Source organism: Plectropomus leopardus, chromosome 12 (assembly GCF_026936395.1).
Source record: "Plectropomus leopardus strain MGB_pleo_1.0 chromosome 12, ASM2693639v1, whole genome shotgun sequence".
NCBI lineage: Eukaryota > Metazoa > Chordata > Actinopteri > Perciformes > Serranidae > Plectropomus > Plectropomus leopardus.
The window spans coordinates 34,512,977-34,539,619 of record NC_142187.1 but is presented as its reverse complement, the minus strand read 5'-3'; the positions used below and the strand labels follow the sequence as shown (position 1 = coordinate 34,539,619).

The following is a 26,643-nucleotide window of genomic DNA, read 5'->3' as shown; positions in this document are numbered from 1 at the left end:
CCTGGCCCGCTGCTCTTAATGAGGCCTTGTTAAAAACATCCACATCAGTGGCATTTTCCTTTAATGAGTGCACCGGGGCTCTCCGTGCTGATGCCCTTTATGGCGAGCCGGCGCTGCTCTTTTCCAAAACAACATGGACGCCGTCACAGCTACTGTACCGCAGCTGCAGCAGCTTGTGGGGTTTGATTCTGAGTCTCTGTGGGAGCAGCAGAGGCCTTCAGGGGCGACTTAGAAATTGAATCAGTGCTGATGGCGTCCTGGGAGAGATTCACAGTAACACACCGTAATGCACTGGGAGGCTCCTCAGCTCTGTGAGATACAGTGAGGAGCCTCAGGGGAGAGGACTAGGACAAAGATGGCTCTGTGTGTGTGTGTGTGTGTGTGTGTGTGTGTGTGTGTGTGTGTGTGTGTATGTGTGTGTGTGGCTTAAAGGAAAAATAAATACTCCTACACATATTCAGCTTTGCATGTGAAACACACTCCAAGAGATTTCTTTTCTTTATGGCAGCAACATGCTGGCTCTCCTGCAGCAGTTTGCTCTGTGCGGAGGCGGGCCGCCTCCACTGAATTAATGAGCACCTCCGCCGTTGTCAGAAGAAATGAAAACTGTCTTACTAAATAAAACCTTAAAGGCCCAGTCTGATAGACTGTTAACAATGAAAATCTGAGGCATATTCACAGACCTGCCTGAACATTTTGAGTTTTTCCTGTACAGAAATTATTAGTGAAAACAAGTATTTAACAGTGTCAGAAAACATTAAAGGGGAACTGATTTCAAACATTCAACTTAGGGGTTGGTGATATATTGAATATAGTCGAGGTGCTGCTGCTTGTTGCTCATGTGATACAAATATCACAAACATTAAAAATACATTTTTAGATCGTTTTTATAAGCCACCAGCGTTTTGATTCTCTTGCTCTCTCCTCTCACAGACACACACACACAAAGCAGGGCTTTTGCAGAGCTCCAGTCACAACTGTTTAGTCACATTTTGCGACGGTGGAGCACCAGTGCAACTTGGAAATATTAGTAATATATGAGCTGGAGAGCTGTTTGTTTGTTGCTCTCTCAGGGTGGTTTCTATGCCGTTAAACATAGTTCTGGGTCATTTTTGACCCCTAAGACAACGTAAGGGGAAGTTAACAGTTCAAAGGACATTTAAAAATATTGGGATATATCATTTATCGCAAAATGGCAATAAAATACGGCGATAATATTTTAAAGCCATATTACTGCCATCCCCAGTCAGGATCTGTCAGCTCAGCGGAACCAAACGTCCATCCCAATGTCAGGCCTGAATTTCGGGCAAATATTTGTGAATTGACAACAGCTCTAGTCAGCAGACTCTCCTCTAAATTAACACTAACACCAGTCCACAGAGGTGGAGAGGCCGGCGGGCAGTCGGGGAAAGCCCCCTTAAAAATTGTCAACTCGAGCTGTCGAGAGCTCCAGAAATCAGAAAGTCTCCTCTTCACGTTCAATCCTTTCCTCTTGAAATGTTGCTCTTAGTGCAGCAATTTTACTGCCAAGGCAAACAGCACAGCGGCAGAGCACTTCAGAGCTTCTCTCTCAGCGACAGAGGACACTGAACTGTCTGTTTGAGGTTTTTATCAGCTGTGACACAATTGTGCCTCGAGTGTGAGAGCAAGAGCACTTTCTCCTCCCAAAAAAAGGAAAACAGAGAGGGCAGAAAGGGAGCAATGAAAGGGGCTTAAAAGTTATTTAATCACCATCACTTTGATTTGCCTCGTGCTAATGAGGCCTCTCTAACTCCGGAGTGAACCCTGAAAGAAGCATTTAAAAACACATTTCCTTGTGTAGATTTGACAGACACCTTTTCACTGACCCCTTGAGACAAACAAAAGTCACATTTTCAGATTCAAAGGGATAATTAGAGCAGAAATCAGACAGAAACATGTTGGGCAGAAGGAAAATAGCACCACAGTAAATCCTGGAATAATAAACCAGCCTTGACATTTATTTAGTTTTGGAAAACAGGTTGTTTTATTAGCTTTGGAGCTGAAACGCACTGAGTCACCATCGAGTGTTTATCATCTGAACAGCTCAGCCTGCCTGGGAACCATTCAAACAGGAAGTAGTGGAGGGTTTTGTATCGTGGCGGCCCCACTGGTGGATGGCTGCATAATATGTTTCTGTCATCACATCCCTGAAAACATACTTTTGTGTGCTTTAGTGAGCATCTTGGTTCCTATAAAGATACTCGCTTTGGTTGGGGGCCACTTTTGCAAAATGACAGGAGGCCAGGGGCCAGCTGCAGCAGCCCCATATTTGTTTCTAGGATTTAAGGACATTTCTAGGATAATAAGCAAGCAATACTGAATACATGATTAAGGTCTTGAAAAATAAAAATAAAACACTAAGTAAAAGCCAACATATATGTTGAAAACTGAAATAATTAAGGTTTTTATGGTAAATTTTGAGGACCCAATGATGGCATTTTATCATGACAGTTAATTTTGTGCATTTGAGATGCATATTCCTTTATTTCCAACAAAGACCCTGAAGTTCTGGAGCTGTAGGGCTGTTAATCCAGCTTTGCTTGAAACACGTCCGAGGATTTGTTTAAAAGCCAGAAATCTTCTCTCCTGGGCAAGTAATCATGACTTATTGATCGACAGCCTTATCGGCCACCTGCAGATTGAGTACAGTCTGTTCATTGTGTGGGGCAATAAAATCTGTCGTCAGTGACCTTTTGATAGAGACAGAGAGACACTAGAGATGGTAGCAGATGCTCAGGACCTGTCCGGGCCTGTCTGTGACTCTGATTAGTCCCAGTACATGCATGCACACACACACACACCCACACACACACACACACACGCACACACACGCACACACACGCACACACAAGAGTTTACAACGTATAAACACTCTTTCATTCTTCTAAATCAGGAATACTCATCTTGCTTTTTGCTTGGGGGCCAACTTTGCAAAATGAAAGGAAGCCAGGGGCCAGACACAGCAGCCCCTTGCACGTTTCTAGAAATTTTAGGACATTTTTAGGATTTTAGGATGTTTCAAGGATTTAAGCACATTTTTAGGATTTTAGGACATTTTTAGGATTTTAAGACGTTTCTTGAATTTTGAGATGTTTCTAGAATTTTAGGACATTTCCAGGATTTTAGGACGTTTCGAGGATTTTAGGACATTTCTTTGATTTTTGGGCATTTCTCGGAAGTTTTGAGGATTTGGTGGGACCTGGCGCCCTATCTGGTGCTGTAGGTTGAGTATTACTGCTATAAAGGGAAATCTACATCCTATAAAGGTCTGTAAAGCATTAGTTTGTTTAAACGTTTGTGTTGAACAGTTAAAGGGAGGCCATTCCTTATTGCAGTGTAACCAGTGTAATACACATGTCTGCATACTTTTGGCCATGTAGTGTATTTTTAGGTGCCTACTTCTGCGCACTAATGATCCACCTCTGCAGGTGTTTTCAGTCATTTCACCTGCCTTAAAAGAAAAATAAAATTTCCACTGTGAATCACTTTATTTTTACTGAATTAGAAAATGTTTGGGGGGCTATCCAGTCCCCCTAATTGGGGGCCAGAGTTGGCCCGCGGGCCTGAATTTGAGTATCACTGATCTAAACTGATGAAAAACAGTCCAATTTTACATCCTCAGCTCGTGTGAAGCAGTGAAGGGTTTTCATTTGTGAGGTTTGTTGAACTCTCAGCCAACCTGTTTTAACACTTGCATCATGTGAGACTCCGGCAGGCAGGGGGATGCTGAGGGGGTGGAGGTGGTGGTGAAATCCCCCGTGCGGCCGCGGAGGACGGTCATGTTGCAGAGTGTTACATCAGCTGTGCTTTCTGGTGGTTTAATGGGCCGAGCTGCTCCTCGCTTTAGAGGATCCCGCCTGATGAAAACCTTCGGTCTTTACACACTCATCCTTCAGAGGATGAAGGAGGGCAGCCGTGTTTTTCTGAGTCACTGGTGTGTGCTGTTGTTGAAACCTTACAGAGCTGCTTCCTGCCACGTCTGCTTGGGAAACTTTGCCTGTAAATATCTAATCTACGGAGGATGGTAACAGCAGATAAATTAAACCTCCAATTGCTCACTGGTGCACTCAGGTTCCAAATCACGCCTTAAATTGATCATCTGTGTCCTCAATATACTTATATTGTTTCCTCTGTTGAATAATTTCCACCCTTTAATTACTTGTAAATATGAAATATTTCTGTCGAACTGCTTTATTTGCCTGCTCCACTGTCTCACAGATAATACAGTGCTGTTTAAGAGACATGAAAATATATACTTGCATAGAGATAAAATCAAATGGTATTCAGTAGAAGCATAATGATCTAAAAGAACGCTGTTTTAAAGTACAAATTACAAACAAGGTAACCAGAGAAGGGCAGCGAGGATTGGTGTGATGTGGTCACTTCTCTTAGGCTAGTACTAGTACAAGGGTTAATTAAAATGATTTCAGATTTTGAGTCATTAAGCTTCAGGTAATTTTTTGTTCTTGAATTTAGTAAAGCAGGGTATAAAACACCAAAGAATGGCGGAGCTATTATGGGACATACAGCTGCGTATCATCTGCATGGCAATTGAAATCTATACTGTTTATTTTTTGTCATAATTTTACCCCGGGGTAACATTAAAATTGCAATTAGCAGGGGACCCAGGGTAGACCTCTGGGGAATCCCAAAAAAGAGAGGTGGATGAGAGAAAGACACATCCACAAGAGATACAGAGAAGGACCTGACTGCGCCAATCCAGAGCCACATCACCCATACTGACAAAGTATTTTCCAAAAACACAAAAATCCCTAGATAGGAGTTACAGGCTTCCTTTTTTTCTGGTCTCAAAAATTTAGGTTGTTAAAATATCACAAGCTCAGAGAATTATCACCCAACTCTGCAGCTCCCCTCCAGCTCGACGCAGCTTTTTACACTTTTTCAGTGTATAGTTTGGGTTTTTCTACGCATTAAAAGAGGAAATATGGATACAAGCATACCTTCATACCTGCTGGGTGCGTAAATGGACAACTAAACAACTGTTTGTTAACACATTCGTCACTGTGATTAACAATTCAAACACTATATGTTGATTTTATCGGGTATAAAAATGATCAAATGCAGAATTGTTTGACCTGTGAAGTCCTGACACTATTTGGTACTGGGTTATTTCCGCTGATACTGTAAAGGTATCGAGTACCAATACCTAGCCCCAACAAGAGACTAATCTATTAATGCATTTATTGTATCTTAATGTCCATGGCACCATAAATCCATGAAAGTTCTCCGTTGTGCGAGTGTCCCGTAGGTATAACAATGGGAGGTAACGGCTAAAACTTGTGACGGGTGAGCCGTGCGGTTTCAGTGTTCACTCCTTCGATGATGATCAGTGACCTGGTTTTATTCTTTTGACTCCATCTCCTGTCTTCTCTGGTTTCAGACATCTCTTTTCAGAGGGCGTCTTGGCTCACTGACTTGTTATGATGGTAGAAAGAAAGCTCATCAGTGATGCCACGCTCACCTCAAACATTCATTTTTCATGTGATCTTGACACACTTTTATTGCAGCTGAGGTATAAATTACATAATCACAGGGTCTGTGTGGGCTCTTTGGTCAGGTTTTTGTGTGTTTGATCTTTGGAAAGTTTCAGGAGCACACAGCATCTTTGAGACACAGAATGAGATACAGCGTCCCTTAGTTCCCTCATGAAAAACTCGTACAAGCTGCTTCTGCTGGCTGTAAACACAAATAAATGTCATTGGATGATAAATGTGTGAAAGCGGAAGATGTTGTGAATTAAAACAGGGATCGACGCCAGGCAGCTTAACCTGGCGGCACTCCAGCAGTTTGCAGGACTTCCCCTTAATAATTTCATCTTCATTTCATGTCCACATCAGACTGATCTGTTTAGTCAAACGCCTCAGATGTGAATTAGGACTTAGACAATTTCTCATGACAGCGTCTGCAGCCTAGAAGACAGTCAAACCAGGTCACTGGGCATCTTTAACATACAGCGTCTAACTGTGCGCCTTTAAAGAACCAACAGTGGGCTTCATGCAGCGACATTCTCTTAAATTTCTCTTATGTTTTCTCTTAATTTTCTGAAAATATAAGACAAATCAACTCCAGATGCATCAAATGCTCTTTACCATCCACATCTGCCGTGACCAGGTGTGTTCAATGATGAATCCCACTGACCTTATTCACCTATTAGCAGAGGTAACGCCTCCTTAACACCATATAAGGGAAGGTTTCGTGCCAGACTCGAAAGCCATTTTTGGTCATTTATGTCTCCAGACTTGTGCTAAAGTCTTTGCACAAGTCTGGAGACATAAATTGCCAAAAATGGCTGTTGGACGAAGAACTTCAGCAGCAGTGAAACTGACGTTCTGTTAACTTAAACAAAACAGATGTGATTTCAGGGAAATGTATTTAAGTATTAGAATTAAAAGCAAACATGCAAAAAGTTTAAATAAAATCAATAAAGCAAAATACTTACAGTAATAAAAAAGCAAAAACAGTCAACTCATTGTTTCAGCTGCACTTGTATACTTGAATATGCTTTGTGTGCAAAACTCTTAAACAGAGAAAACGTGCTGTTCTGTGTGAGCTCACTTCCTGTCCGCCGGTCTCTGTGTGTTTCAGGTAGCGGCTCAGGCCGTGTTGTTCATGTGTATGAACACTGCGGGGATTTTCATCAGTTACCTGTCAGACCGGGCTCAGCGTCAGGCCTTTTTGGAGACGCGGCGCTGCATCGAGGCTCGGCTGCGACTCGAGACAGAGAACCAGAGACAGGTGAGTCCACGATATGACAGGGGACAAAAACGCTGCTCACAAGTCAAAGCTGCTTGTGGTGACCGTTGCTTTCCGAGAAAAAGGCTGCCATCGTATTTACACTGGAAAAAAATGAAAGCACCTTGTGGCTAGGGAAGGGTTAAGATTTTTTTTTCCAGAAATTGCATCGCTGATCTGCTGTCCAGACTGACATAAACAACGTTTTGTTATATTCCAAATTCTAAATACTGAGAGAAAGATTTTAATTTTTAATTTAAATGCATATAATTTCCAAATATCAGTCTCATTAACAACTAATAATTGGTATCTGAACTGGCCCTGAAAACCCAATATCGGTCGACCCCTAGTACACGGATGGATTTGCACAAAATTTTGATACTGATAACCAGGCCTAAAGGGAGTGTGCACCTGCAGAGATCTGACCACATATCTATAGATTTTCTGCAGATTTTAATTTTATTTCTTTATATTTTTAAAAAATGTTTGTATTTATTGCTGATTAGCACATGCTGGCCGGTTATCTCAGTGGGCATGCTGAACAGTTCATCTGCATAACATCAACATGCTGCCACTATCACTTTGAACACTTTAGCATGCTGAAACGTCTTTGACTCTGGCACAGCTGTGGACTTCTGATCTTGTTTCTGTGTGTGTGTTGGTTGGGTAACTACTGGCCAACGAGAGCTTGATGAGCTACTGTTATTTATTTCTTTATTTTTATGCTTCATCATAATGGATAGGCTCATAACTTACAGCAGTGATGGTGGAGTTTTGATGTTTTTGGCTTTGGGTTCGTGGTTTTAGTTTGGATGGAAAAAAGTGTCAGCGCTTTGGTCAGAGAGATTTAGAGATTTTGAGGCATGTGCAGCAACATTCTCTTAAATTTCTCTAATATTTTCTATTAATATCTGGTAAGAGAAAGAAATAAGAAAAGTCAGCTCCAGATGCACCAAACGCTTTTAACATCAGAATCTCCTCAGGTGTGCTGAGTGATTAAACCCATTTGATCATGAATTGGAGGCATGTGGTTGATAACTTGTTGTTAGCATATAACGCCCAGAGAACACTATTTAATAACAGGTTTAATCCTCTGACACATGCCCAAAAACGTAAGAGTTAACACTGAAAAAGACCGTACGCAGAACTTCTGCAATACTGAAAATAATACATATTGTTAAATGAACAAAGTAAATGTGATTTCACTGGTGTTACAATGAAATTCAAAATCTCAGCAGTGGTTAAAACATTTGCGGCGCTGTAACTGGCAGCAGAGGGAAGCAGAGGGAAGCACACTAACTGAAAGTGATGTGACATAAAAATCGAAATGGAAAAAAAAAAAAGACACAGTCATCCAAAGGTTTTAATAGTCTTAATTGGGATTAATGGACTAATAGTATGTCTTTAGCCCGGAAATTTAGTATTCCAATAATTATAATTACTCTAAAACAAACAATAATAATGTAAATTTGATTGTATCATAGTTGAAAAAAATCAGTGGTTCCTAACAAAACATGAAAAAATATGACCAAAAACAAGAGAAATGCATATATATATATATATATATTGCTTTTTGCATGAGGCCCAATTGAACAGTGACCTCTAGATGACCTTCAACAACCACTGGACCACCGCGGCAGCCCAAAATCCAGCAGTACAGAAGAGAACCGCGTGCTTTTCCTCCCTGTTATTCGGTTTAGGAGCTCAGAGTGAACAGAATTTGATAAAGGAAGCAAAGCGATTGATGGATTTCTGTTGACAGCACTGAATGTTAGCTAATGAGCCCGCGGAGAGGAGAATAACATGGACGCCGCATCGATCCGCCGCTGTCACGCAAACCGCGCATCAGTGCAGTGGACACACAGACACGCACGCATGCACACACAGCTGCAAACACTGCCTAACAAGGCAACACACACACACACACAAAGAGAAAGAATACACACAGTCTGAGTTAGACGGGCACAGAAGTACACACACACACACACACACACACACACACACACACACACACACACACACACACACACAGAGCGTCACGTGGAGAGCTTTGTTTACGCAGTGGAGTGGACGGCCTGGCTCTGAGAAGCCACAGAAAGCTTTTACCGTGTCGTGTTTCCTGGAAGGGTTCGGCTCTGATAAGCTCTGGGATGGTTGTAATGGAGCGAGATGGGGCCCCGCCCTGAGCGGACCACTTTAAGGTGAACCAATCAGGGCCTGGCATTTCTGTCAACATGCTGTAAGAACACAGTTTCTGTCCACACATGAGCGTCTTTTCTGAAATACTGTAGTATTTTCTCAGTGTGACTGTGACATAAAGACACGTCAACACTTGTCAACATCCTTCTTACCCCCTCACTTTTGTTGCTTCAGGTTAATTTTCCTGCTGACGTTCCTCTGAGCAGTGTTTCCTCAGTGTGTAATGATACATCCGGTGTATCCTTGCATGGATTTATATTCCTGGGATCATACTATATTGTTAACTAGACAGCAAATCATCCTTCTAGTGTGACTTGCATTGATCTAAAGTAATTTTCCGAGGCATGAGTCGATGGTACTGATAATAAGGATTGTGCCCTATATTTAGTGGGGCTGGAGATAATAAATAAAGATTCGGTTTTGATGGATGCCGTTTCAGTGTTTGTGATCTTGCTGCTGCACCTGTCACACACACAGGGACAGGAATGATCATTTAACCCATTGTTAACTGAATCGAGCCATTTCGGTGTCCAGTGTGAGCAGCACCCGAAACAAACACGTGAGCTCAGTCCGAGTGGAGCTCTGTCCTGCAGCGCAGACCAGGAGGATTTCAATATCTTCCATAAAATGATAACAATAACAATGATAATGATAATAATAATAATACATTTTGGTTTGTATAGCACCTTTCATACAAGAAATGCAGCCCAACGTGCTTTACAAGAAAGAAATAACATGCAAAACTATGTGCTTCACATCAAAAGACAAAGACACATAATAAAACCTGCAGGTAAGAGTAAAACAAGACCAGAATAGATTACATACGATGCATCTTCAAATGGATAAAACCTGCATGATAATACTAGTAAAAGTAAGATAAAATAAGGATAAAAGCGAGCAATTATGCATCTTTAATTCTTAAAGAAAGTGATCTTTATTGTTTTGGAATGAACCCCTCATGGTTCAGTGCAGAGGCACAGTTTATGAATATGTATCAACTTTAGACGCTGACATTAAATTGGCCCTTAAAGCTCTTTCGCTGGTGACTTTCAGCTGAAAATCACAAGCGACAATAAAAGCAGGACGAAGGAACAAAGTGTTTTCTAGTGATCCTTAAACACGATACGAGTTGTCAGTGAGCTGCTGCAGGGCTTCGGCTCTCGGCTAAAATCAAGCTGCGCTAATGACTTCCAAAGCTAATCTGACACTGAGTCCGCTGGCTCTCAGCTGTCCAAACCAGAGACCGTGTCCAGTGGAGCAAACACACACTGCAGCCCCTGTTAACTGTCCACGCTGCAAAAAGTGTCCACCTGAGCCAGTCCGTCGCTGCGGTGGGTGAAACAATAAAAAAAGCACAAAAGCAAACAGCAGATGAGATGCAGTTTGACTTGTTTGGATCATTGGGACAAATTAGGTTTGTTTAAATATTGATTAAAGGTTAAAAATAAATAAATGTTCGGTATAATCAAATGTAAATCAAAATGTGTTGCTTGCTTTAAGAGAACAGGGACAGAACAGAAAGTCAGTCCAGGCGCTCCAAAGTAAAAGAAGAAATCTATTAGACTTATAATGATCGAAACACGTTGGCTCTTTTAATGATTCAGCCTCTATCGTAGAGGCTTTTTTAATGTATCTTTACTCATCAATATATTTCTTCTTATATTTTGCCTTTATTGTCTTTCTGTTTATAATGATTAAATGTTAAATATTTAAGAGATTTCTGGAGAAAAGCCAAGCCAAATTTTTTTTTCTAGAAAACGGAAGTTGTTTTGAGTAAATAGGATTTCTTTTACTTTTGAATTAATGTTCTCAGCCCCTTTTCCACTGCACCAAAAACCCGCTAACATCTGACTTTTTTAATGTAGTGGGAAAGTGTACAATCAACATTTACACCTGGGTGAAATGACTGCTAATGAAAAGGATAATTATCACCTTATCGCCTATTTACTGCCCAAGCAGCGCAAAACCCCCCCAAAAAACAAACATAAATGCAAATTAGTCTGCATCAAGTTTGAAAGAGAGACTGAATAAGTAAGAGTTATACAAAAAAGGCAATAAAGTAACACCCCCAAAAACACCACAGACACACACAGAAAGGCTTATTTGTCTGCTGCAGAGCCGTGTACACAGCTCTGGTTTACAGGCAACGGAAAAGGAGTCTATTGCATATATTAAAGCATTAATGATTTTTACTGTATAAATGTTTGTATTTGTTTCCCCAAGGGTCCTTTATGCTTTTAGAAACGGAAAAACATTATTCCGAGATGTCTAAGAAGTGTGTGTAGATATTCCAAAAATTAAATGAGAAGGTAATTAAAGAAAAGAAAAGATTTTTAGAGGCATTTCTGTGATGGGAATCAAAGGTTCTCATGTAAACTCAGCTCCAGTTTGGTGACTGTTTGCAGCGCAGCACAGAAACATCAAACTTTCAGTGCAAATTCAAGATGACTCTGTAAACCCAACATTTCTTACAGTGAACCTCCACCACCAAACCCCCGAGCGTTTGGTTGCGATGCAGCAGCCGAAGCATTAGCAACGCTCCGCTGGAATGTTTGTCTGTCTAGACTTTAATTTGAGGATGCAGCGCTCCGCTTTCCAGCACAGACACCAGGTCAACGCAACACAGCCGAGCCGAGCCGAGAGCAGAGAGTGCAGAAAACACACCTGCTCTCCTCCGACACAGTTTACACAGTTTACACACTCAGCTGACGTCCACAGAGGAGCCGTCCAATCAGCTTCATGTCCTCCAGTCACAGCATCACAAGCTGCAGCTGTGAGAAAACAACACTGCAACATACTTTCACCTTTACTGCAATGTAGGCAGAATTTAATTCAGTTATTGAAAATTATTTTTTAAAAAGCTACCTGAAAAGTGCCAGACTATTACTGATTTGGAATGTTTTTGTTTTATTATATGCAAAACTTGTGATATGTTGTGCATGCATCTAAAGACAGTTTTATTATTTATTTTATTTTTTATTTTAGATTTTTTGTCGTTGCATGTCAGCTCCCATGTTGGATTGAATCCGTCATTTTGTTTTTTGTGACTTTGGTGTTTGTGTGTTATGTAAATGCTGTTTATAACAGAATCAAATCAAAACAGATTTATCAAAACAAGCAGCAGACAGTAAAGAGTCACCTGGTTTATGCAGAGCAGTCAGATTGTCATATCGAATGAAAATCAGAACGGTTTTATTTTTTTAGAATCAGTTTAGTGTGTGTGTGTGTGTGTGTGTGTGTGTGTGTGGGGACAGGTATTAATGTTGTTGTGGGGACAGCTGTGTACTCAGTCACATTGTGGGAACCTGCTTTCCTTTTGAGGACAAAACCCAAGTGCCCACAAAGTAAATTGTTAAATTTTAGGGTGCAGACTTGGGTGAAGGCCAGGTTAGGGTTAAATTTAGGTTGAAGCTGGAGCACTGAACTTATGTCTCCCCCTCTGGCAGTGAGAGGAATTACACTATACTTATTTGGATTTCCCTCCTAACTGCTTCTTTGCCGTTATCCGGTCTTTGAGTCATGACAAAACGCCCTTTGAAAATACTATATCTGGATCCAAACCTCCTGTTGTTTTCAACGCCACAGTGCTGTGTTTGCACAGATCTGAGGCAAAAAAAAAAGACAGAAGCTCCAGAAGCACCTTGGAAACGCATGTTGAAAACAGCCGGGGGCGCCTGTGGAGCTGCATGTGCATGGCCAAAAGTGACTGATGTACGGTGCAACTCCACACCCTGAGCAGAAAACATGAAAATATTTTAACATTCACGCACGCCCCAAAACTGCCAGAGAAACACATCACACAGCAGAAAGAGTGCCAGACAGGCGCGCAGCACCATCGGGAAAGAATGGGCGGTCCAATCACTCCTATAGCCTATATTTCCCATCATGCCTAATGCTATTTTATGTTCATACTCACAAATGTCACTTTGTCCCTGAAATGCTCCTTGTCACATAACTGGTGAATATTTCCAAAACTTCTTTAATTTGTGTAAGTGCAGTGCTTAAGAAGTGGCAGGAATATTTTCAGTGATGAGGACGGTGTCCTGTCATTCAGATTTGAGCACATCCTCCATGTCTTGTCGACCAATCACATTGTTTGGTTGGAGCTGCTTATTGCATAATAGGGAGACCGACGGCAGCGATGAAACAGCGTCTCTGGACTGTTTTGCATTCAGTGTGACATTAATGAATGAGGATAGATGTGTGTTTGTTTTAGTACAGGCTGAATGGAGAGCAGAGGATGCTCTCTGTCTGTCTCTGTCTCTCTGTCTCTTTCTGTGTCTGTGTCCCTCTGTCTCTCTCCACTTGTGCTCGTGGTTTGAAGAGGCTCTTCAGAGCTCTCAGACAGCGTCATGCAGCGTCACTGAGTTCACAGGAGGTTGGAGGTTTATGTTTGACAGAAAACTGTGCAGTCTGCATTACAGGCCGAGCGCGGAGAAAACGGCATTTTAGTGTTCACATCAGAGTATGTTTTTCACCGCGGTGCTGGAGTGCTCTGCTGGTTGTGTTGTGACACGATGATTTACTCTCATTTAAAGAGACGTTTAGACTTTTTTTTCATTCTTGCTTGTTGACAAAAGACGTCATAGAATCACTGAAGCGCAGGAACAATAAATCAAAACATCTTATTTAACTAAAGTCATCACCTCAAAGCACTGAGAGTACTCCACACAGAGACGGTTTATTCTTTCCAAACACCAGACTTTCTTCCAAACTCTTCTGTGCTGCTCATGAGGAAATGTTCGCCTCTTTGTGTCCTTGCAGTCATTAGAAATGTTGTTTAAAGTGAACAGAAAGCATCGGTATAATACGACTGAAGGTTAATTCATGCATGAAGATGGAAATGATGAACTCTTCTGGTGTCTTAACATCAAATCATAGAGATTATATTGTTCTTTTTATTTCTGTCATTTTCTCTAACCAAATCGGCAGAATATATGTTTGCATTGTAAGTTTCTGCAAAATGCCAATATGTAACATTTGTACATTATACAAATGTTACAGTTCAACAGCGCTACAATGTTAGGCTTAGGCACAAATACCACTTGGTTGTTGTTCAGAAAAAATCAAGGTTTTGCTTTAAAAAAAAAAAGTTTGGGTGGCTTAAAAGCCACGTGAAATTTAGTGATGCCTCAACAAAAAGCTGCCACTTTTTTATGTCACTATGCCTTAGGAAAAACAGCAACAGGTTGCTAAATACGGCCACCTTTAGTGGCTAAAAAGCTGATGGAAATGAAGCAATGACTCACAGAAAATAAAAGTCGTAAAACTACTAAGAATCATTTAAAGACTTGCACATTCTTAAATCAACAAAACTCCTGTATATATTATTAAATGCTTTTTTTCCTCATTAAAGGGTTTTTTTGGGGGAGTTTTTCCAAACTCGATGTGAGGGTCTAAGGACAGATGGATGCTGTAAAGCCCTCTTATCGCAAATTGTAATTTGTGATAATGGGCTTTGTAAATGGACCTGACTTGGCTTGTAAATTTGGGAAAAAGTGGAGCTCTGGTGTCACATGAGGACCCGGTGCCAGCAGACCTCCTGAGTTGAGACATCAGAAAAAGTTTTTTTCTTCGTGATGTGGGATGAGCAGATTGCAAGACAGCGAGCTGACGATACTCAGACATCAGCGCCGTCACGTGATCAGCAGCAGAGTTTGTATCTCGGAGTCTCATTTTCTGCCTTTTATTACAGAAACCTGTTGATCCGTTGCTGACTGCTGAGTTATCGTCACCCCGCTGGCAGATCATTCACTTGTTTGAAACCAAAAAAGTTTCAATGAGGAAAAACTGATGAGCTCAGATTCTCACTGGATGTCATTCACTAAGAGTTCAGCTGGATTTTTGAACATTTCATGTTGTGTGCTGACATCACAGACAGGATTTGGGGTTAGAGAAACTTGAGACCTGCTTGAAGGATTCAGTATCCGAAGGAGGCCGTTGCTTGGCGCCGGTGCCGATCCCCGAGGCCAAAAACTACTGAGGGACGCTGCGTGGCTCCCACTCCAAATCTGTTTCTGCTTTTGCCAAGTGGCTCTGCGTCAGTGCAAAAACCACAAGACAAATTTGGTTTGTTTGTGTTGCTTCTGTGGAGCCGCAGGCTTTGGAGGATCCTGTTAGAGGAGCTTAGGCTGGCAGAGTCAGTCATCTTTTAAATCATTTCTTACAGACAGGCCTTTATGTAATTTGTTTTTACCAGATTCTTTTACTCGTGCTTGCCCGTTTAATACTCAGGTTTTTCCTTTAATTCCTCTTTGCTCCAAATCTCGATGTTGTGTTGTAGAAAATTAAATGTAAACACTTTTCATATTTACTTAAATGTACATACTTCAAGTTTGTTAACTGTTTGTTTGCTGCAACTAATTTTAAGCCGATTATATATTTTTAACCCTTTGAAACGTGCGCAAAATGACTTGACTTCTTTTGAAAACAGGAAGAGGGAAAAAATATAGTCAGAAAAATGATTGTGGTTACAATAAAAGTACCTGAAAATACACACAAACAGAAAAAAAACACAAAAAAAAGTCAACCTAAAAACAGAATTCTGTAACAGAATTGAAATAATTAAGACGATTAGTATATAATATAGTTTTCCGGACATTTTACCTGTTTTTTTTATCATATCTAATTTTTTTTCCAGCAGTTAACAGTTTCAAATTAAGTTTTAGTTTAAATTTAATGCCAAGCTGCTTTTTATATTTTTCTTTTTTTGTTTTTGTTTTTAAGAAATCAAACCAATTTTTTTGAATAGCATCTGAATTCAGCACAAGTAAACTGACATCGATCCAGGTGTTAAAGGATTAATTTACTGTGTGCATATGGAGCCCTAAAAATCTCTGCAATGAAACTTGCTTCAAAAAAATAGAATAAAAACAGATTAAACACTCATAAACATCATGAAAAAAAGTTAATTAATAATAATTTAATTGTAAACTGGTGAAAATTGCCTCCTGACAGTGGTTTATTCCCCTTTAAAAGAGTAAATATTACAAAAAGGCCTTTATGAGAATGATATTTTTGCTTTGCAGGTGTTTTGGTTATTATCCGTCTTTTTTTGTTGCTTCAGAGAACTTAGACGCTCTGTTTTTCTCCTCCACAGGAGAGACTGGTGTTATCAGTCCTGCCACGTTTTGTAGTTTTGGAAATGATCAACGACATGACAAATGTAGAGGACGAACACCTCCAGCATCAGTTTCACAGAATCTACATCCACCGCTATGAGAATGTCAGGTGAGGCCGCCGGTTTGGTCGTGATTTAGTCATTTGGTCGACTCTTTGGCAGCGACGTGTCTGAAGTGTCAGCAGCATCGTCTCGGGTGTCCGGTTGGATCAGGTGTGACAAAATGTTTGTGAAAGCTTTCAGAGTTTTTCTGTTGTTTTTAAAGTGGTCACAAAACATGTTGTGTTTCTGAAAATTTAGAGAATGTTTTCATAGACTTTGTTTCCATGTAAGAACAGCCATGAACAGGAAACAGAACTTCATTTAAACGTTACTTCGGTTATGTTTTTATAGCATTAAATACTGAATAGCATATAAACTGTTAAAGAACTGACCTGGATATTAAAGTGACATTTCCGTATTTTATTCAGCATTCTTTTCGCAGATGTTAAAGGCTTCACAAACCTCTCCACGACGCTGTCAGCGCAGGAGCTGGTGCGAATGTTGAATGAACTCTTTGCACGCTTCGACCGCCTCGCACATGTAAGTGATTTAGCATTTGACCCCAAATGCACGTATAAATATGAAGTGATTTTGTCCCGTAACTGAACAGCACCAAACACTCACCCAGGCTTAAAAGTTGACTTCCTTAAAAAGGTCGACTGTGAGCGTACAGAATGTCCAGATGGACCAACAAGTCCACGTGCTAAAGTCTTCCAAAACCACCATGTCCACTCCAAAAATTGGTCAAAATTAGGCAACTAAAATACTCTGTTATGGTTTGGGATGGTTCTTCTCTATAGTCAAAATAAAATGAACTGCACTCACAGAAAGATTCCTAATTTGATTTGATAGAATCGCCAAAATAATGCAGAAGGTTTTTCAGAAGTAATTTTTAATTTTTAGTTTTCCAGGACACTGCCCACTCCTAAAAGATTGAAAAAAAAAAAAACCAGTGGAGTATCACTTTAAAGTTACAACACAAGGATCAGCTGTTCTTGCAGATCAGACAGATTAAATTCAGTATTAAAAGTATGTAAAATTTGCTTTCTAAACTCTGCCTTTTCCGCATCTTATAGAAAAACAAGTCTTTTTTCTGATTATTATTTTTTAATTTTATAGTTTCAAGAGATGCATATGTAAAAACAGCAAGGATATGCATGACGTATAGCACTGCAGTGAAAGAAATGTTTAAAAAAGTCTTTCAAACATGTTTAAACCCAGATCTGCCTGTTTGATGTTCAGAGCTCATCTTTTCTGCGACAGCCTCTCAGGCCTGCCAAAGCTCATGAAAACTAAAAACAGAAACTCTGGTAGCCGGATGAATAATTTATTCAAAACAGCAGAGCGAATAATTGATTCAGAATTCACTGTGTTGGACTGTATGTTTGTCTGATATTAGATTGAAGAGCGTTTGGGGCTGTCATGCTCGGCCGGTCAGAATTTCACAGTTAATGCAGAAGCAGCCTGATGTGGGAACAGTTTTCACTGCTTTATTTATGTAAATCTGCCTGTAATATCTCTCTGTATTTCTAATGTAGATCACATACGGTAATGTTATTTCTCATGTTCTTCTGTTTTAAGGTTAATGAAATGATTTTATTGGATTTTGTGGATTTTGTAATAATTGCTTTCAGAGACAGAGCGTGACCTGTCGGTGTGTGAACTGCTGTGGTTGTTGTGTTGCAGGAGAACCACTGTCTACGAATAAAGATCCTGGGAGACTGTTACTACTGTGTGTCTGGTCTACCGGAGCCCAGACAGGACCACGCCCACTGCTGTGTGGAGATGGGCCTCAGCATGATCAAAACCATCAGGTACCGTCTGCTGCCATTGTGTTGCTATGGTGATCAGTGTGGAGACTCAGCTTGGTCCGAGACCACTGCAGGCTCAAACTGAAGTATGTCGGCAATTGTTGGAACTCCGTCCAATTCTGTATGAAAAGGAGGACGTTCAATCATTTTATCATTCATTTATTGATTTATTTTTCTATTATTATTATTATTATTAGTAGTAGCAGTAGTAGTAATAGAGGTAGAAGCAGTATATTTTTAATTAATAGTTTAAGCAATCCCCTGACTGTTTATCGAGTGATGGGCGTGTGCTTGTCAAATTGTTTTAGTGTTTTTCAGTCTGTTGTTGGACTGAAAACCATAAACTTTTTGAACGTTAGACTTTTTATTGCTGTTGAGCTTTTCACTCTTTTTGTTTTTGCACGCTTTTAAACGGGGTGATTTTGAAATTGTTGCAGCCTGAAATGTCTGATTTTATGGCAGCTGGAAAAAGAAACACATGTTGCAACTTTTATGTGTATTTTTGCAACGAATTGCAAGTGAAGTCTCAGAGCAGTGTTTAAATTCGACACCGAGCTGTTAATCTGACTCCGAAACACCTGGACTCTGTTGTTAAACTTGGTAATAACCGATGAGCAACTTTAGCTGTGTGATTCTTACAGTATAAAACTTGAATGCAAGAACCGATCCTTCTGGTACCTAGATCAAGAAGAAAAAAAGAAAAAAATGGCTGCAGCTCCAACCGCTGACTGTGTTGATATAAACGGTCTCACATATTGCCACTTTGCAGCGGACTCAACAAACGCACATGCTGGCACGGTGGATCAGGAGAAAGAGGCTCTTTGAGGAGAGGCGAAGGTCACGGGTGACTTTGACGAGGGCTGTTATATTACATTGTTACCATCAGAAATTCAACCTGATGCCGTCCAGCTGCGTGTCATTGTGCCATTACAGGAGGCGAATGGGTCTGTCCAGCCGCGCTCTCAGCTGATGCCGTCCAGTGGCGTATCATGCCGATGGAAAAGGTGGCTTTGACGTCTGGATGTTAAGTTGAAATCACTGCAAAAGTGATGGTGTTTGACGTCTTCCGGCTGAGAATCGGCTGGTGGATAAGAGGGTCAAATCTTACTGCTCCTGTTGCATGCACTCACTTCTAACCACTCCTCCTTACTCACCCGGTGTACTGAACATGGTACAACTTTGCTATTTGATTTGCAAATCAGGATTTTTGATGCACACATAATTAGATTCAGCTGCAGTTCTTTCCTGCAAATATTTTGAATTAGAGAAGCAGGATGCCTGTGCTTTTTTAATGCAACTTGCAGAGGATCGGCTTCAAAAATAAATGTCTTTTACCCCCGAGGTATTGGACAGCAGTGCTTTTATCTGTACATTTCTTTCATCTCATTTCTTGCAGCACTCTGTGCCAGCGCTGTGATCTGAGAGCAGCTTCCCTGCAATATTTGCATTTGCAAGAATTTGCCCCTAGCTTTGTTTCTACAGAATATCAGTGACAAATAATGAATGCAATTACAAGGTTCAACCAGATCACACGGCCGTGCGTCACTGAGATGGGATAACATATTATTTTTCACTGATGATATATTTTAGAAATTACACAACAGGGATTTTCAGATCTGATAAGCTCATGAATCATGACACATAACCGACTGTGTAATCTTCAGTTGGTGTAAGAAAGGAGGTCTGCAGCAGAAATCAAGGCTCTAATCGCTCATTTACAACCCTCAGTCACTCTGCAGTGACTTGTGAAAAGGCTCACTGACCGCGGCGGTTGTGCTTTTAAAGCCTGAGGCCTTTTCATTTTGATTATCTTCTTTGTCGCCGTAGCATTTTGGCCCCGTTGCATCACTTTCACAGTGAGGGAGAGGGAGAAGGACTGGTGTTCAGAGGGAAAAAAAGAGGGATTAGTGATGGATAAACTGTGAGATTTGTACTGTATACTATCAAGTCAATATGATGATCTGCTTACAGACGACCACTTTGTGCTGCAGGAGTGCAGACTGGTGCGTGCTGCTGTCTTCAGTGTATGTGCTGAAACCTTAATTGAAAAATATAAGGTGTTCAGACTAGGGGTGTTGAAATTTATTGTTTTATAAGATGCATTGTGTTGCAGATGTGGACAATGCTGCATGGATGCAGTGACAGCACATAATCGATTTTAGCCAGGTAACATTGCTTGTTGATTTTCCGTTTGTGAGTGGATAATAAAGTTCCGGTAGCAACCGAGAGAACAGAGCTAGCTGACTGCTTGTATTAACTGATGAAAAGGTAGCCATGTTAATATAGAAAATTAAGGATGTGATGCATCACGATGCATCAGGAAATAGAATCAAATCGAATCGTTGACATGATAATCAAAATTGAATCGAATCATGAGACCAGTGAAGAAGCACGGCCGAGGTTCAGACTGACTGAAGTTGTTGAAATTGATTCCCAGTAAAAAGTGAAATGCCAAAATATGAGAAATACGGCAAAATTTAACATATAATAAAATACATTTTTAAGGCAAAGATAACAGTTTAAAACATAGGAGAAGTAGGCCTACTCAAAAGTTAGAAGTAAAGTTAAAACCAGAGTAAAATGATTAAAAGCACAGTTTCATGAAAGCTGAAGTCAGAGTCCTGCAGTCAGGAGAAGTTTGTTTAAGATGGAGCTTTTCTTTTTTATATAATGCTGGAAAGTTAAATGAGAACGATTAGTTGAATACCCCTGCTGTGAACCATCTTCAAGGTGATACAGTTATCATTGTAGATCGTCAGACCGATTATTGATGATTAATTAATAGCTCCAGTGCGCAGACACATTCACAGCCCGCTCCAGCACGCGGACATGCGGACATGTGCGACAGGCCGCTGGAGCAGTTCCTGTCATTGCGCTTGATCAGTACGCACAGAGGTGGCTTTTAATAGCGCCCATACCACTGACTTATCACATGTACCTGTAAGCCGGCATCCCCAGCTGGCGGACCGTGGTCCGGATTCGGACTAAAACTATTTGTGCAGGTGTAGCAGCTGTAAAAGCCGAACGATTGTGTGAGTAAAGAGCGTCTGACACGGCTGGTGTTCGTGAGGTGGGTGTGACTGTGGTGCTGCTGACCTCTGACCTCGTCTGGGAGCTGATAAACTTCCCCGCAGAGTCAATAAAGTATCAGCATCATCATCGTCATGACTAACTGCAGTTTGTCTGAGTTTATTTCCAGCCCCGGGTGCCGTTCAGCACTCGACTGACTTTAAGCACCTGTCACAAACTCCCAGGATGCCTTTCACCTCACATTCATCACTGCTCTTATGAAGCATGAAATGAGGCCTGGAGGCAGGGATGGGCGTGACAGCCGCGTTTGCTCTTCACAGACTTTCATCAGCAGCAGTTTGTCCTGCTTTTATTGTGCTCGGGGATAATAAAGTATGAAATGAGAAACAAATGTATTAACCAGTGTGAAAAGTCTGCTGAAAATGTTTTTCACCTCTTTTTTTTCGGGTTCACTGATACACGTGAAATGTATTACGCTCATTTCTTGGTGAATTTACGAACAATGTTTGTCTGCCAGCGTTATCGGTGTTCTGTTCTGCCAAAAGGTCAATTTCATGTTTATTTATTTGCTGAATTAATGCACACAGACGCTGGTTTGTGCACAGTGACCTGAAGTTACCCCTCGAATATTTCAGAGAACAGAATGTGCCCATAAACGCTAAAGAAAATAACTCAACATAAATATGTTTTAAACCGTTGTTTATCATTACATTTTTATTTTCACCTTCATACAGGATGCTTTTATCTACTCAGTGATAAACTTTTATTCCAGGGTAATATTCTTCTATAAGCAGTGTTTGATTTTTAACACATGGATCACCATCAGTTTTCTTTGACAAGCATTAAAACCTCCAAAACCTGAGGAAATTTGAAAAAAATATTTTTAAAAAAGGGAAAGAAACATAGAAACTTGGACAGAAATGTCCAGCAAATTCCAAAAAACAAAAAGAAAAACAGAAAAAAGAGAGAAAAAAATAATCTAAAACTAAACAATATTTAAAATTATTTTAATTATAAATTTAAAATTTTGTATTTCGCACTTTCCTGATGTAATTTTTATTTTACTTTTCTATTTTTGTGCTTATTTTCAGGTCATCTTATTGTAACTTTTTTACTAATTTTTGCTCATTTTTGGTCCATTTCTTGTTAAATATTTCGTTGCCATGTGTCACATGTTTTTGATGTTTTTGAGGAATAAAAATCAAGCAGATTTTCAGGTCTCAAAGGGTTTGAGGACAACACCTGTCCCCTTGTGTATTTTCTTTCAAAATTACAAATTAATCATGAATTTTCAGTCATAGTGAAGCTAAATTAAAAGGTTGATAGTTCAGTCTTGTTGTTTATGTGTCCTTGAGCAAGGCACTAAACCTCAGAATGAGTGTATATGTGTAGGAAAAGGTGATATCCAATTACGAACTTGCAGAGAAAAGAAATAAAAGTGAACATAAAGTTTCTGCTGGATCCTTCTGGTGGTGACTTTCTAAAAATCTGAACTGGACTCTGTTTCTCTTCCAGATATGTGAGATCACGTACGAAACACGACATCGACATGCGTATTGGGATCCACTCGGGGTCCGTGCTGTGCGGCGTGCTGGGACTCAGGAAGTGGCAGTTTGACGTCTGGTCCTGGGACGTGGACATCGCCAACAAGCTGGAGTCTGGAGGGATCCCGGGGTGAGTCACCCTCAAAGATTTTTGGGAGGTTTAAAAACTCTGAAAATTAACAAAAAATTTGTGGTTAGGACTGAAGTTGTTTAAAATATTTAACAGAATAAATGATTGAAAAAATATTAATCCATCATATTTTCATGGTGGTTTACCGACAGACAGGCAATTTTGCTTGTAAAGGGGAATAGGTATAAGTATTTTTTTTAAAACTGACATGGCGCAAAAAATAATTTATCATCAAGATGACATATTCAAGCCTGCAAAAATCAAGAAGATAAAAATAAGATCAGGACTGAAGTTGTTTAAAGTATTTAGCAAAAGAAATAATAATAATAAATCCATTATGTTTTTATGGCGTTTTTTTGGTGACTTTTTGGTGGCTAAAATTGTTGAATAGAATAAAATTATGTAAATTCATTTTTGGTGACTAGATAAAACATATAGTCCATGTTTGTATATTTTGGTTTTAGAGCTGTTTTTGCTTTTGAATGATTACACGTGTGTCTGGTATCTGGTGTATATGATGATGACATCATCCTAAAGTAATATTGTATATAATCTAACACATCAAGGTACCATTTATTTTGTATTTGTTCCTGTTGGAATAACATTTTATTTTATTATTTTTCTATTAATTCTTTTGCTAATTTTCAGGTAATTTCTTCTACTTTTTACTCATTCCTTCCTAATTTTTGGGTCATTTCTTCTTTTGCTGCTCATTACCTTCTTCACACGTTTTTTTTGTTTGTTTCGTTTTTGGTTGTGTTTCCCAGTATAGACGCTTGTGTTGTAACGGAGAGGTCGCGGGGTTAAGTTCTGCCTGAATCCTTTAATGTCATTTGTCTCTTTGACATGAAAACACATCGCTGCAGCCCAAACTAAAACCACTAATTTTACTCTGTTAATGCTCAGCGTTCATATGCAGGGACACTTTAGTGAGATTATTTCATCATTCTTCCTTTTGTGTGCTCGTTTTGTGTTCGTTTTAGTTAAACACAGCGACGGGATACTTTCTCATCAGTTTAAAGAGTATTTCTGCCAAATACTCTCTGTGTTTTCCCTCTGATGCTCCTGTTTGGCCTTGAGGCACAGAGTGGGATTAGTTCTCTAACTGCTGGTTTTAAATATCCTGCCAGCATCTGCTGCTGAGCCACGCTGTAACCCCGACCTGTGGTCTTTACCCAGCGCTGTTGCGTAACGCGGGATGCACGAAGCCGCAGTTTCTCTGCAGCGGACAGAACGTCTCTGAATGTGAGATGATGTGTGAGTCCATCTCAGCCAACACTTCAGACACCCTCCATATCGTGCTGGAACATGCTGGACCTGAACTTGAGTCTCGGACCCGACACCGTGCGGGATTTCATTCTCACCTGCACGTTTCACTGATGAGCCTCTCTGACTGAAGGCGTCTCACTCACTGACATCACCTGCAGACTCTGTAACTGATAAAATGTTTGTGAAATCTCCAACACCGTCATCATAACACCAAAAGAGGGAATATCTCACAGAAGAGACTCACAGACTGACGAGATCTACCGAGCGCTGAAGCTGTTCTGGTGCAGAGTTTGTGTGGTTACAGTCATGAAAAACTCTGAGATGATCTGCAGATCCTGCAGGAGAGGATCTTGGCAGAGCCGCAGTACATCTTGTAATGTCTTACCATTTGGCTGCGCGTTTGCTGTTTCTTTTGTTCGGTTTTTCTCCTCAAGAAAAGTGACTTTCACCACCACGGTCAGCTGACTATTGTTGAGCTACAAAACTAAAGAAAGCAGCACAAGTACACAAAAGAGCTGATGTTTCCCAATCAATTTAAAGGCTGATTCTGACTATTTTAATGGGTTTCTACAAAATAAAGCCCCAAAATGTTGCTTTCATATGGGTTTGATACTTTTAATGACATCTAAGTGAGATCAGATGAATTTTACTGTCATCTGGCAGCCAAATAAGGTGCATGAATGTAGCTTAAACGGTCAGTTTGAAGATTTTGCCAAAGCATCTCTCCACTAAAACCTCTTTAAACTCGGTCTGCTTCGTCTTATAACCATCTGTCTCTGCAAAGGTGTTTGTCAGATGTTGCTGTTGGTTTGCTCAAGGTTTGAGGCAACTGCCACACAATTTTAAAGACATATTCATTGTCAAGTCTAAAGTTTTTTTTTTCCAAGTCTTGATAAACAAGTCAATTTTTCTGTCTTATTTTTTATTTGATCTGAACTAGTAGCATCTATTGTGACGCTTACGGCTCTCAGTTAATTTGAGACAATGGTCACATAGACCTTGTGGTTGTCTTGTGCCACAATTAAAATAGCCAGTGGAAAAAAACAAAAACTGGGACATCAGATTTCAAAACACCTTCCAAAGAAATTTATCATGAAAAGAGATCGATTTGATTTGATGTATTAAAAACAACATTATTGTACATTTCAAGAAAAGGAGACATACAGGGGAAACCCAGAAAACACTTAAGGGGCTCCACAAGTGAGGTTCCCCACGAAACTATCAATCAGTGCATACAGTCTCCTAACATTGTTAAGAAAAAGACAATTAAACAATTGTTTAAAAAAAATATATATGCATGACATATATTTGATGATTTTGCTCTATGCCTGTTGGATGTGCAACAAAGTAATTGTTTCTCTAAAAAATGTTAACAGTTTCTGCCTTTTGGGGCACCTGCTACATAAAATTAAAGACATATAAATTATCAAGTGTAAAGTTGTTTTTTTTCCAAGTCAAGATAAAATAGTCAATTTTTTTGTATTATTTTTTAGTAGCTCAGTTGGTAGAGTGGGTGCCCCACGTACAGAGGCTACGTCCTCGCCACAGCGGCCGCGGTTCGATTGTGACCCTGGCCCTTCGCTGCATATCTCTCCTTTTGTCCTATCAAACAAAGGCAAAGAGCACAAAAAATTATCTTAAAAAAAAAAACAAATAAAACACTATTTCTGCCCCCTAGTGGCCCAATAATCAAGTGCTGCAGCTTTAAACAGGATTTTAAAAAATAAATCAATAAATTTGACCACACTCTTCTTGTTATCGTTTCAGGAGGATTCACATCTCCAAAGCAGCTCTGGATTGTTTAAATGGCGACTACGAGGTGGAGGAGGGCCACGGGAAGGACCGCAACGACTTCCTGCGCCGCCACAACATTGAGACGTACCTCATCAAGCAGCCGGAGGAGAGCATGCTCACCCTGCCGGAGGACATCATGAAGGAGGCGGCCAGTTCAGCAGACCGCCGCGCCAGCAGCACCACCTTCAACGAGGCGTCCTGGAGCCCAGAGCTGCCCTTCGACAACATCGTGGGGAAGCAGAACGTAAGTCCCGCCGCTGCCTGTGATTCAAGTCGTGTTTTGCAGTTTATCACACTGTGAAAAAAACGTCTGTCTTAACAGCAAACTTGTTTTGCAATTGAGGATTAAAGTGTTATTTCGGTTCTAATGTGGGAAAAACTGCATTTTTCAGGAAGAAAAATTATGTTAAAACTAAACTTCTACAGCGATGTTTTAACTTTGTCAAATTCTTTGTCAAATTTGAAACATTAAAATAATTGTGGTCTACAGATGAATGTCGGGCAGACTTTAAGCCTCCCTGCAGGACTAAGTGGGCTCTTAAGCTGGATGTTTTTTGCAGTGCATGGGATCTTCTCAGTTGCCTCTTTGTTGGTTGTTTTGGTTTTTTTTTGTTTTCCTTGGAATGAGTGGACGGCTAGCTGCAGAGAGACTGCGTTACCGTGGTAACGCTTCTGTGTGTCCGCCTGCCTGTTTGTGAGGATGACGAGCTTCTGATTATGTGGCCCATTTAAACATCCTCCTCATCCCTTCTTCATTTGTCTGCGTTCCGCCTGTGACAACAAATCAGCCCCGAGGCTTCGTGTTGACATTTTCAGTGTTTTGTCTAAGATGAGTGATTTTTCGAGAAAGCAGTGTGGAGTTTTGTTTTTTTTTCTTTCTTTTTTTTTATGGAGGGAGGAAGTGAGAGGGAATTTAAATTTACCTGCCGT

At 40.3% G+C, this 26,643-nt stretch overlaps 1 protein-coding gene across 2 annotated transcripts in view; it reads left to right on the top strand.

Annotated features, from left to right (window-relative positions):
• adcy8 (adenylate cyclase 8 (brain)) overlaps window positions 1–26,643 on the top strand; it is a 101,300-nt gene that overhangs the window by 31,190 nt on the left and 43,467 nt on the right. For both annotated transcript variants that reach the window (XM_042497525.2, XM_088085924.1), the window contains exons 2-7: window positions 6,628–6,777; window positions 16,073–16,203; window positions 16,564–16,675; window positions 17,822–17,949; window positions 22,492–22,650; window positions 25,687–25,957. In XM_042497525.2, coding sequence (XP_042353459.1) covers window positions 6,628–6,777; window positions 16,073–16,203; window positions 16,564–16,675; window positions 17,822–17,949; window positions 22,492–22,650; window positions 25,687–25,957 — 951 coding nt within the window. The remainder of the gene's footprint in view (window positions 1–6,627; window positions 6,778–16,072; window positions 16,204–16,563; window positions 16,676–17,821; window positions 17,950–22,491; window positions 22,651–25,686; window positions 25,958–26,643) is intronic.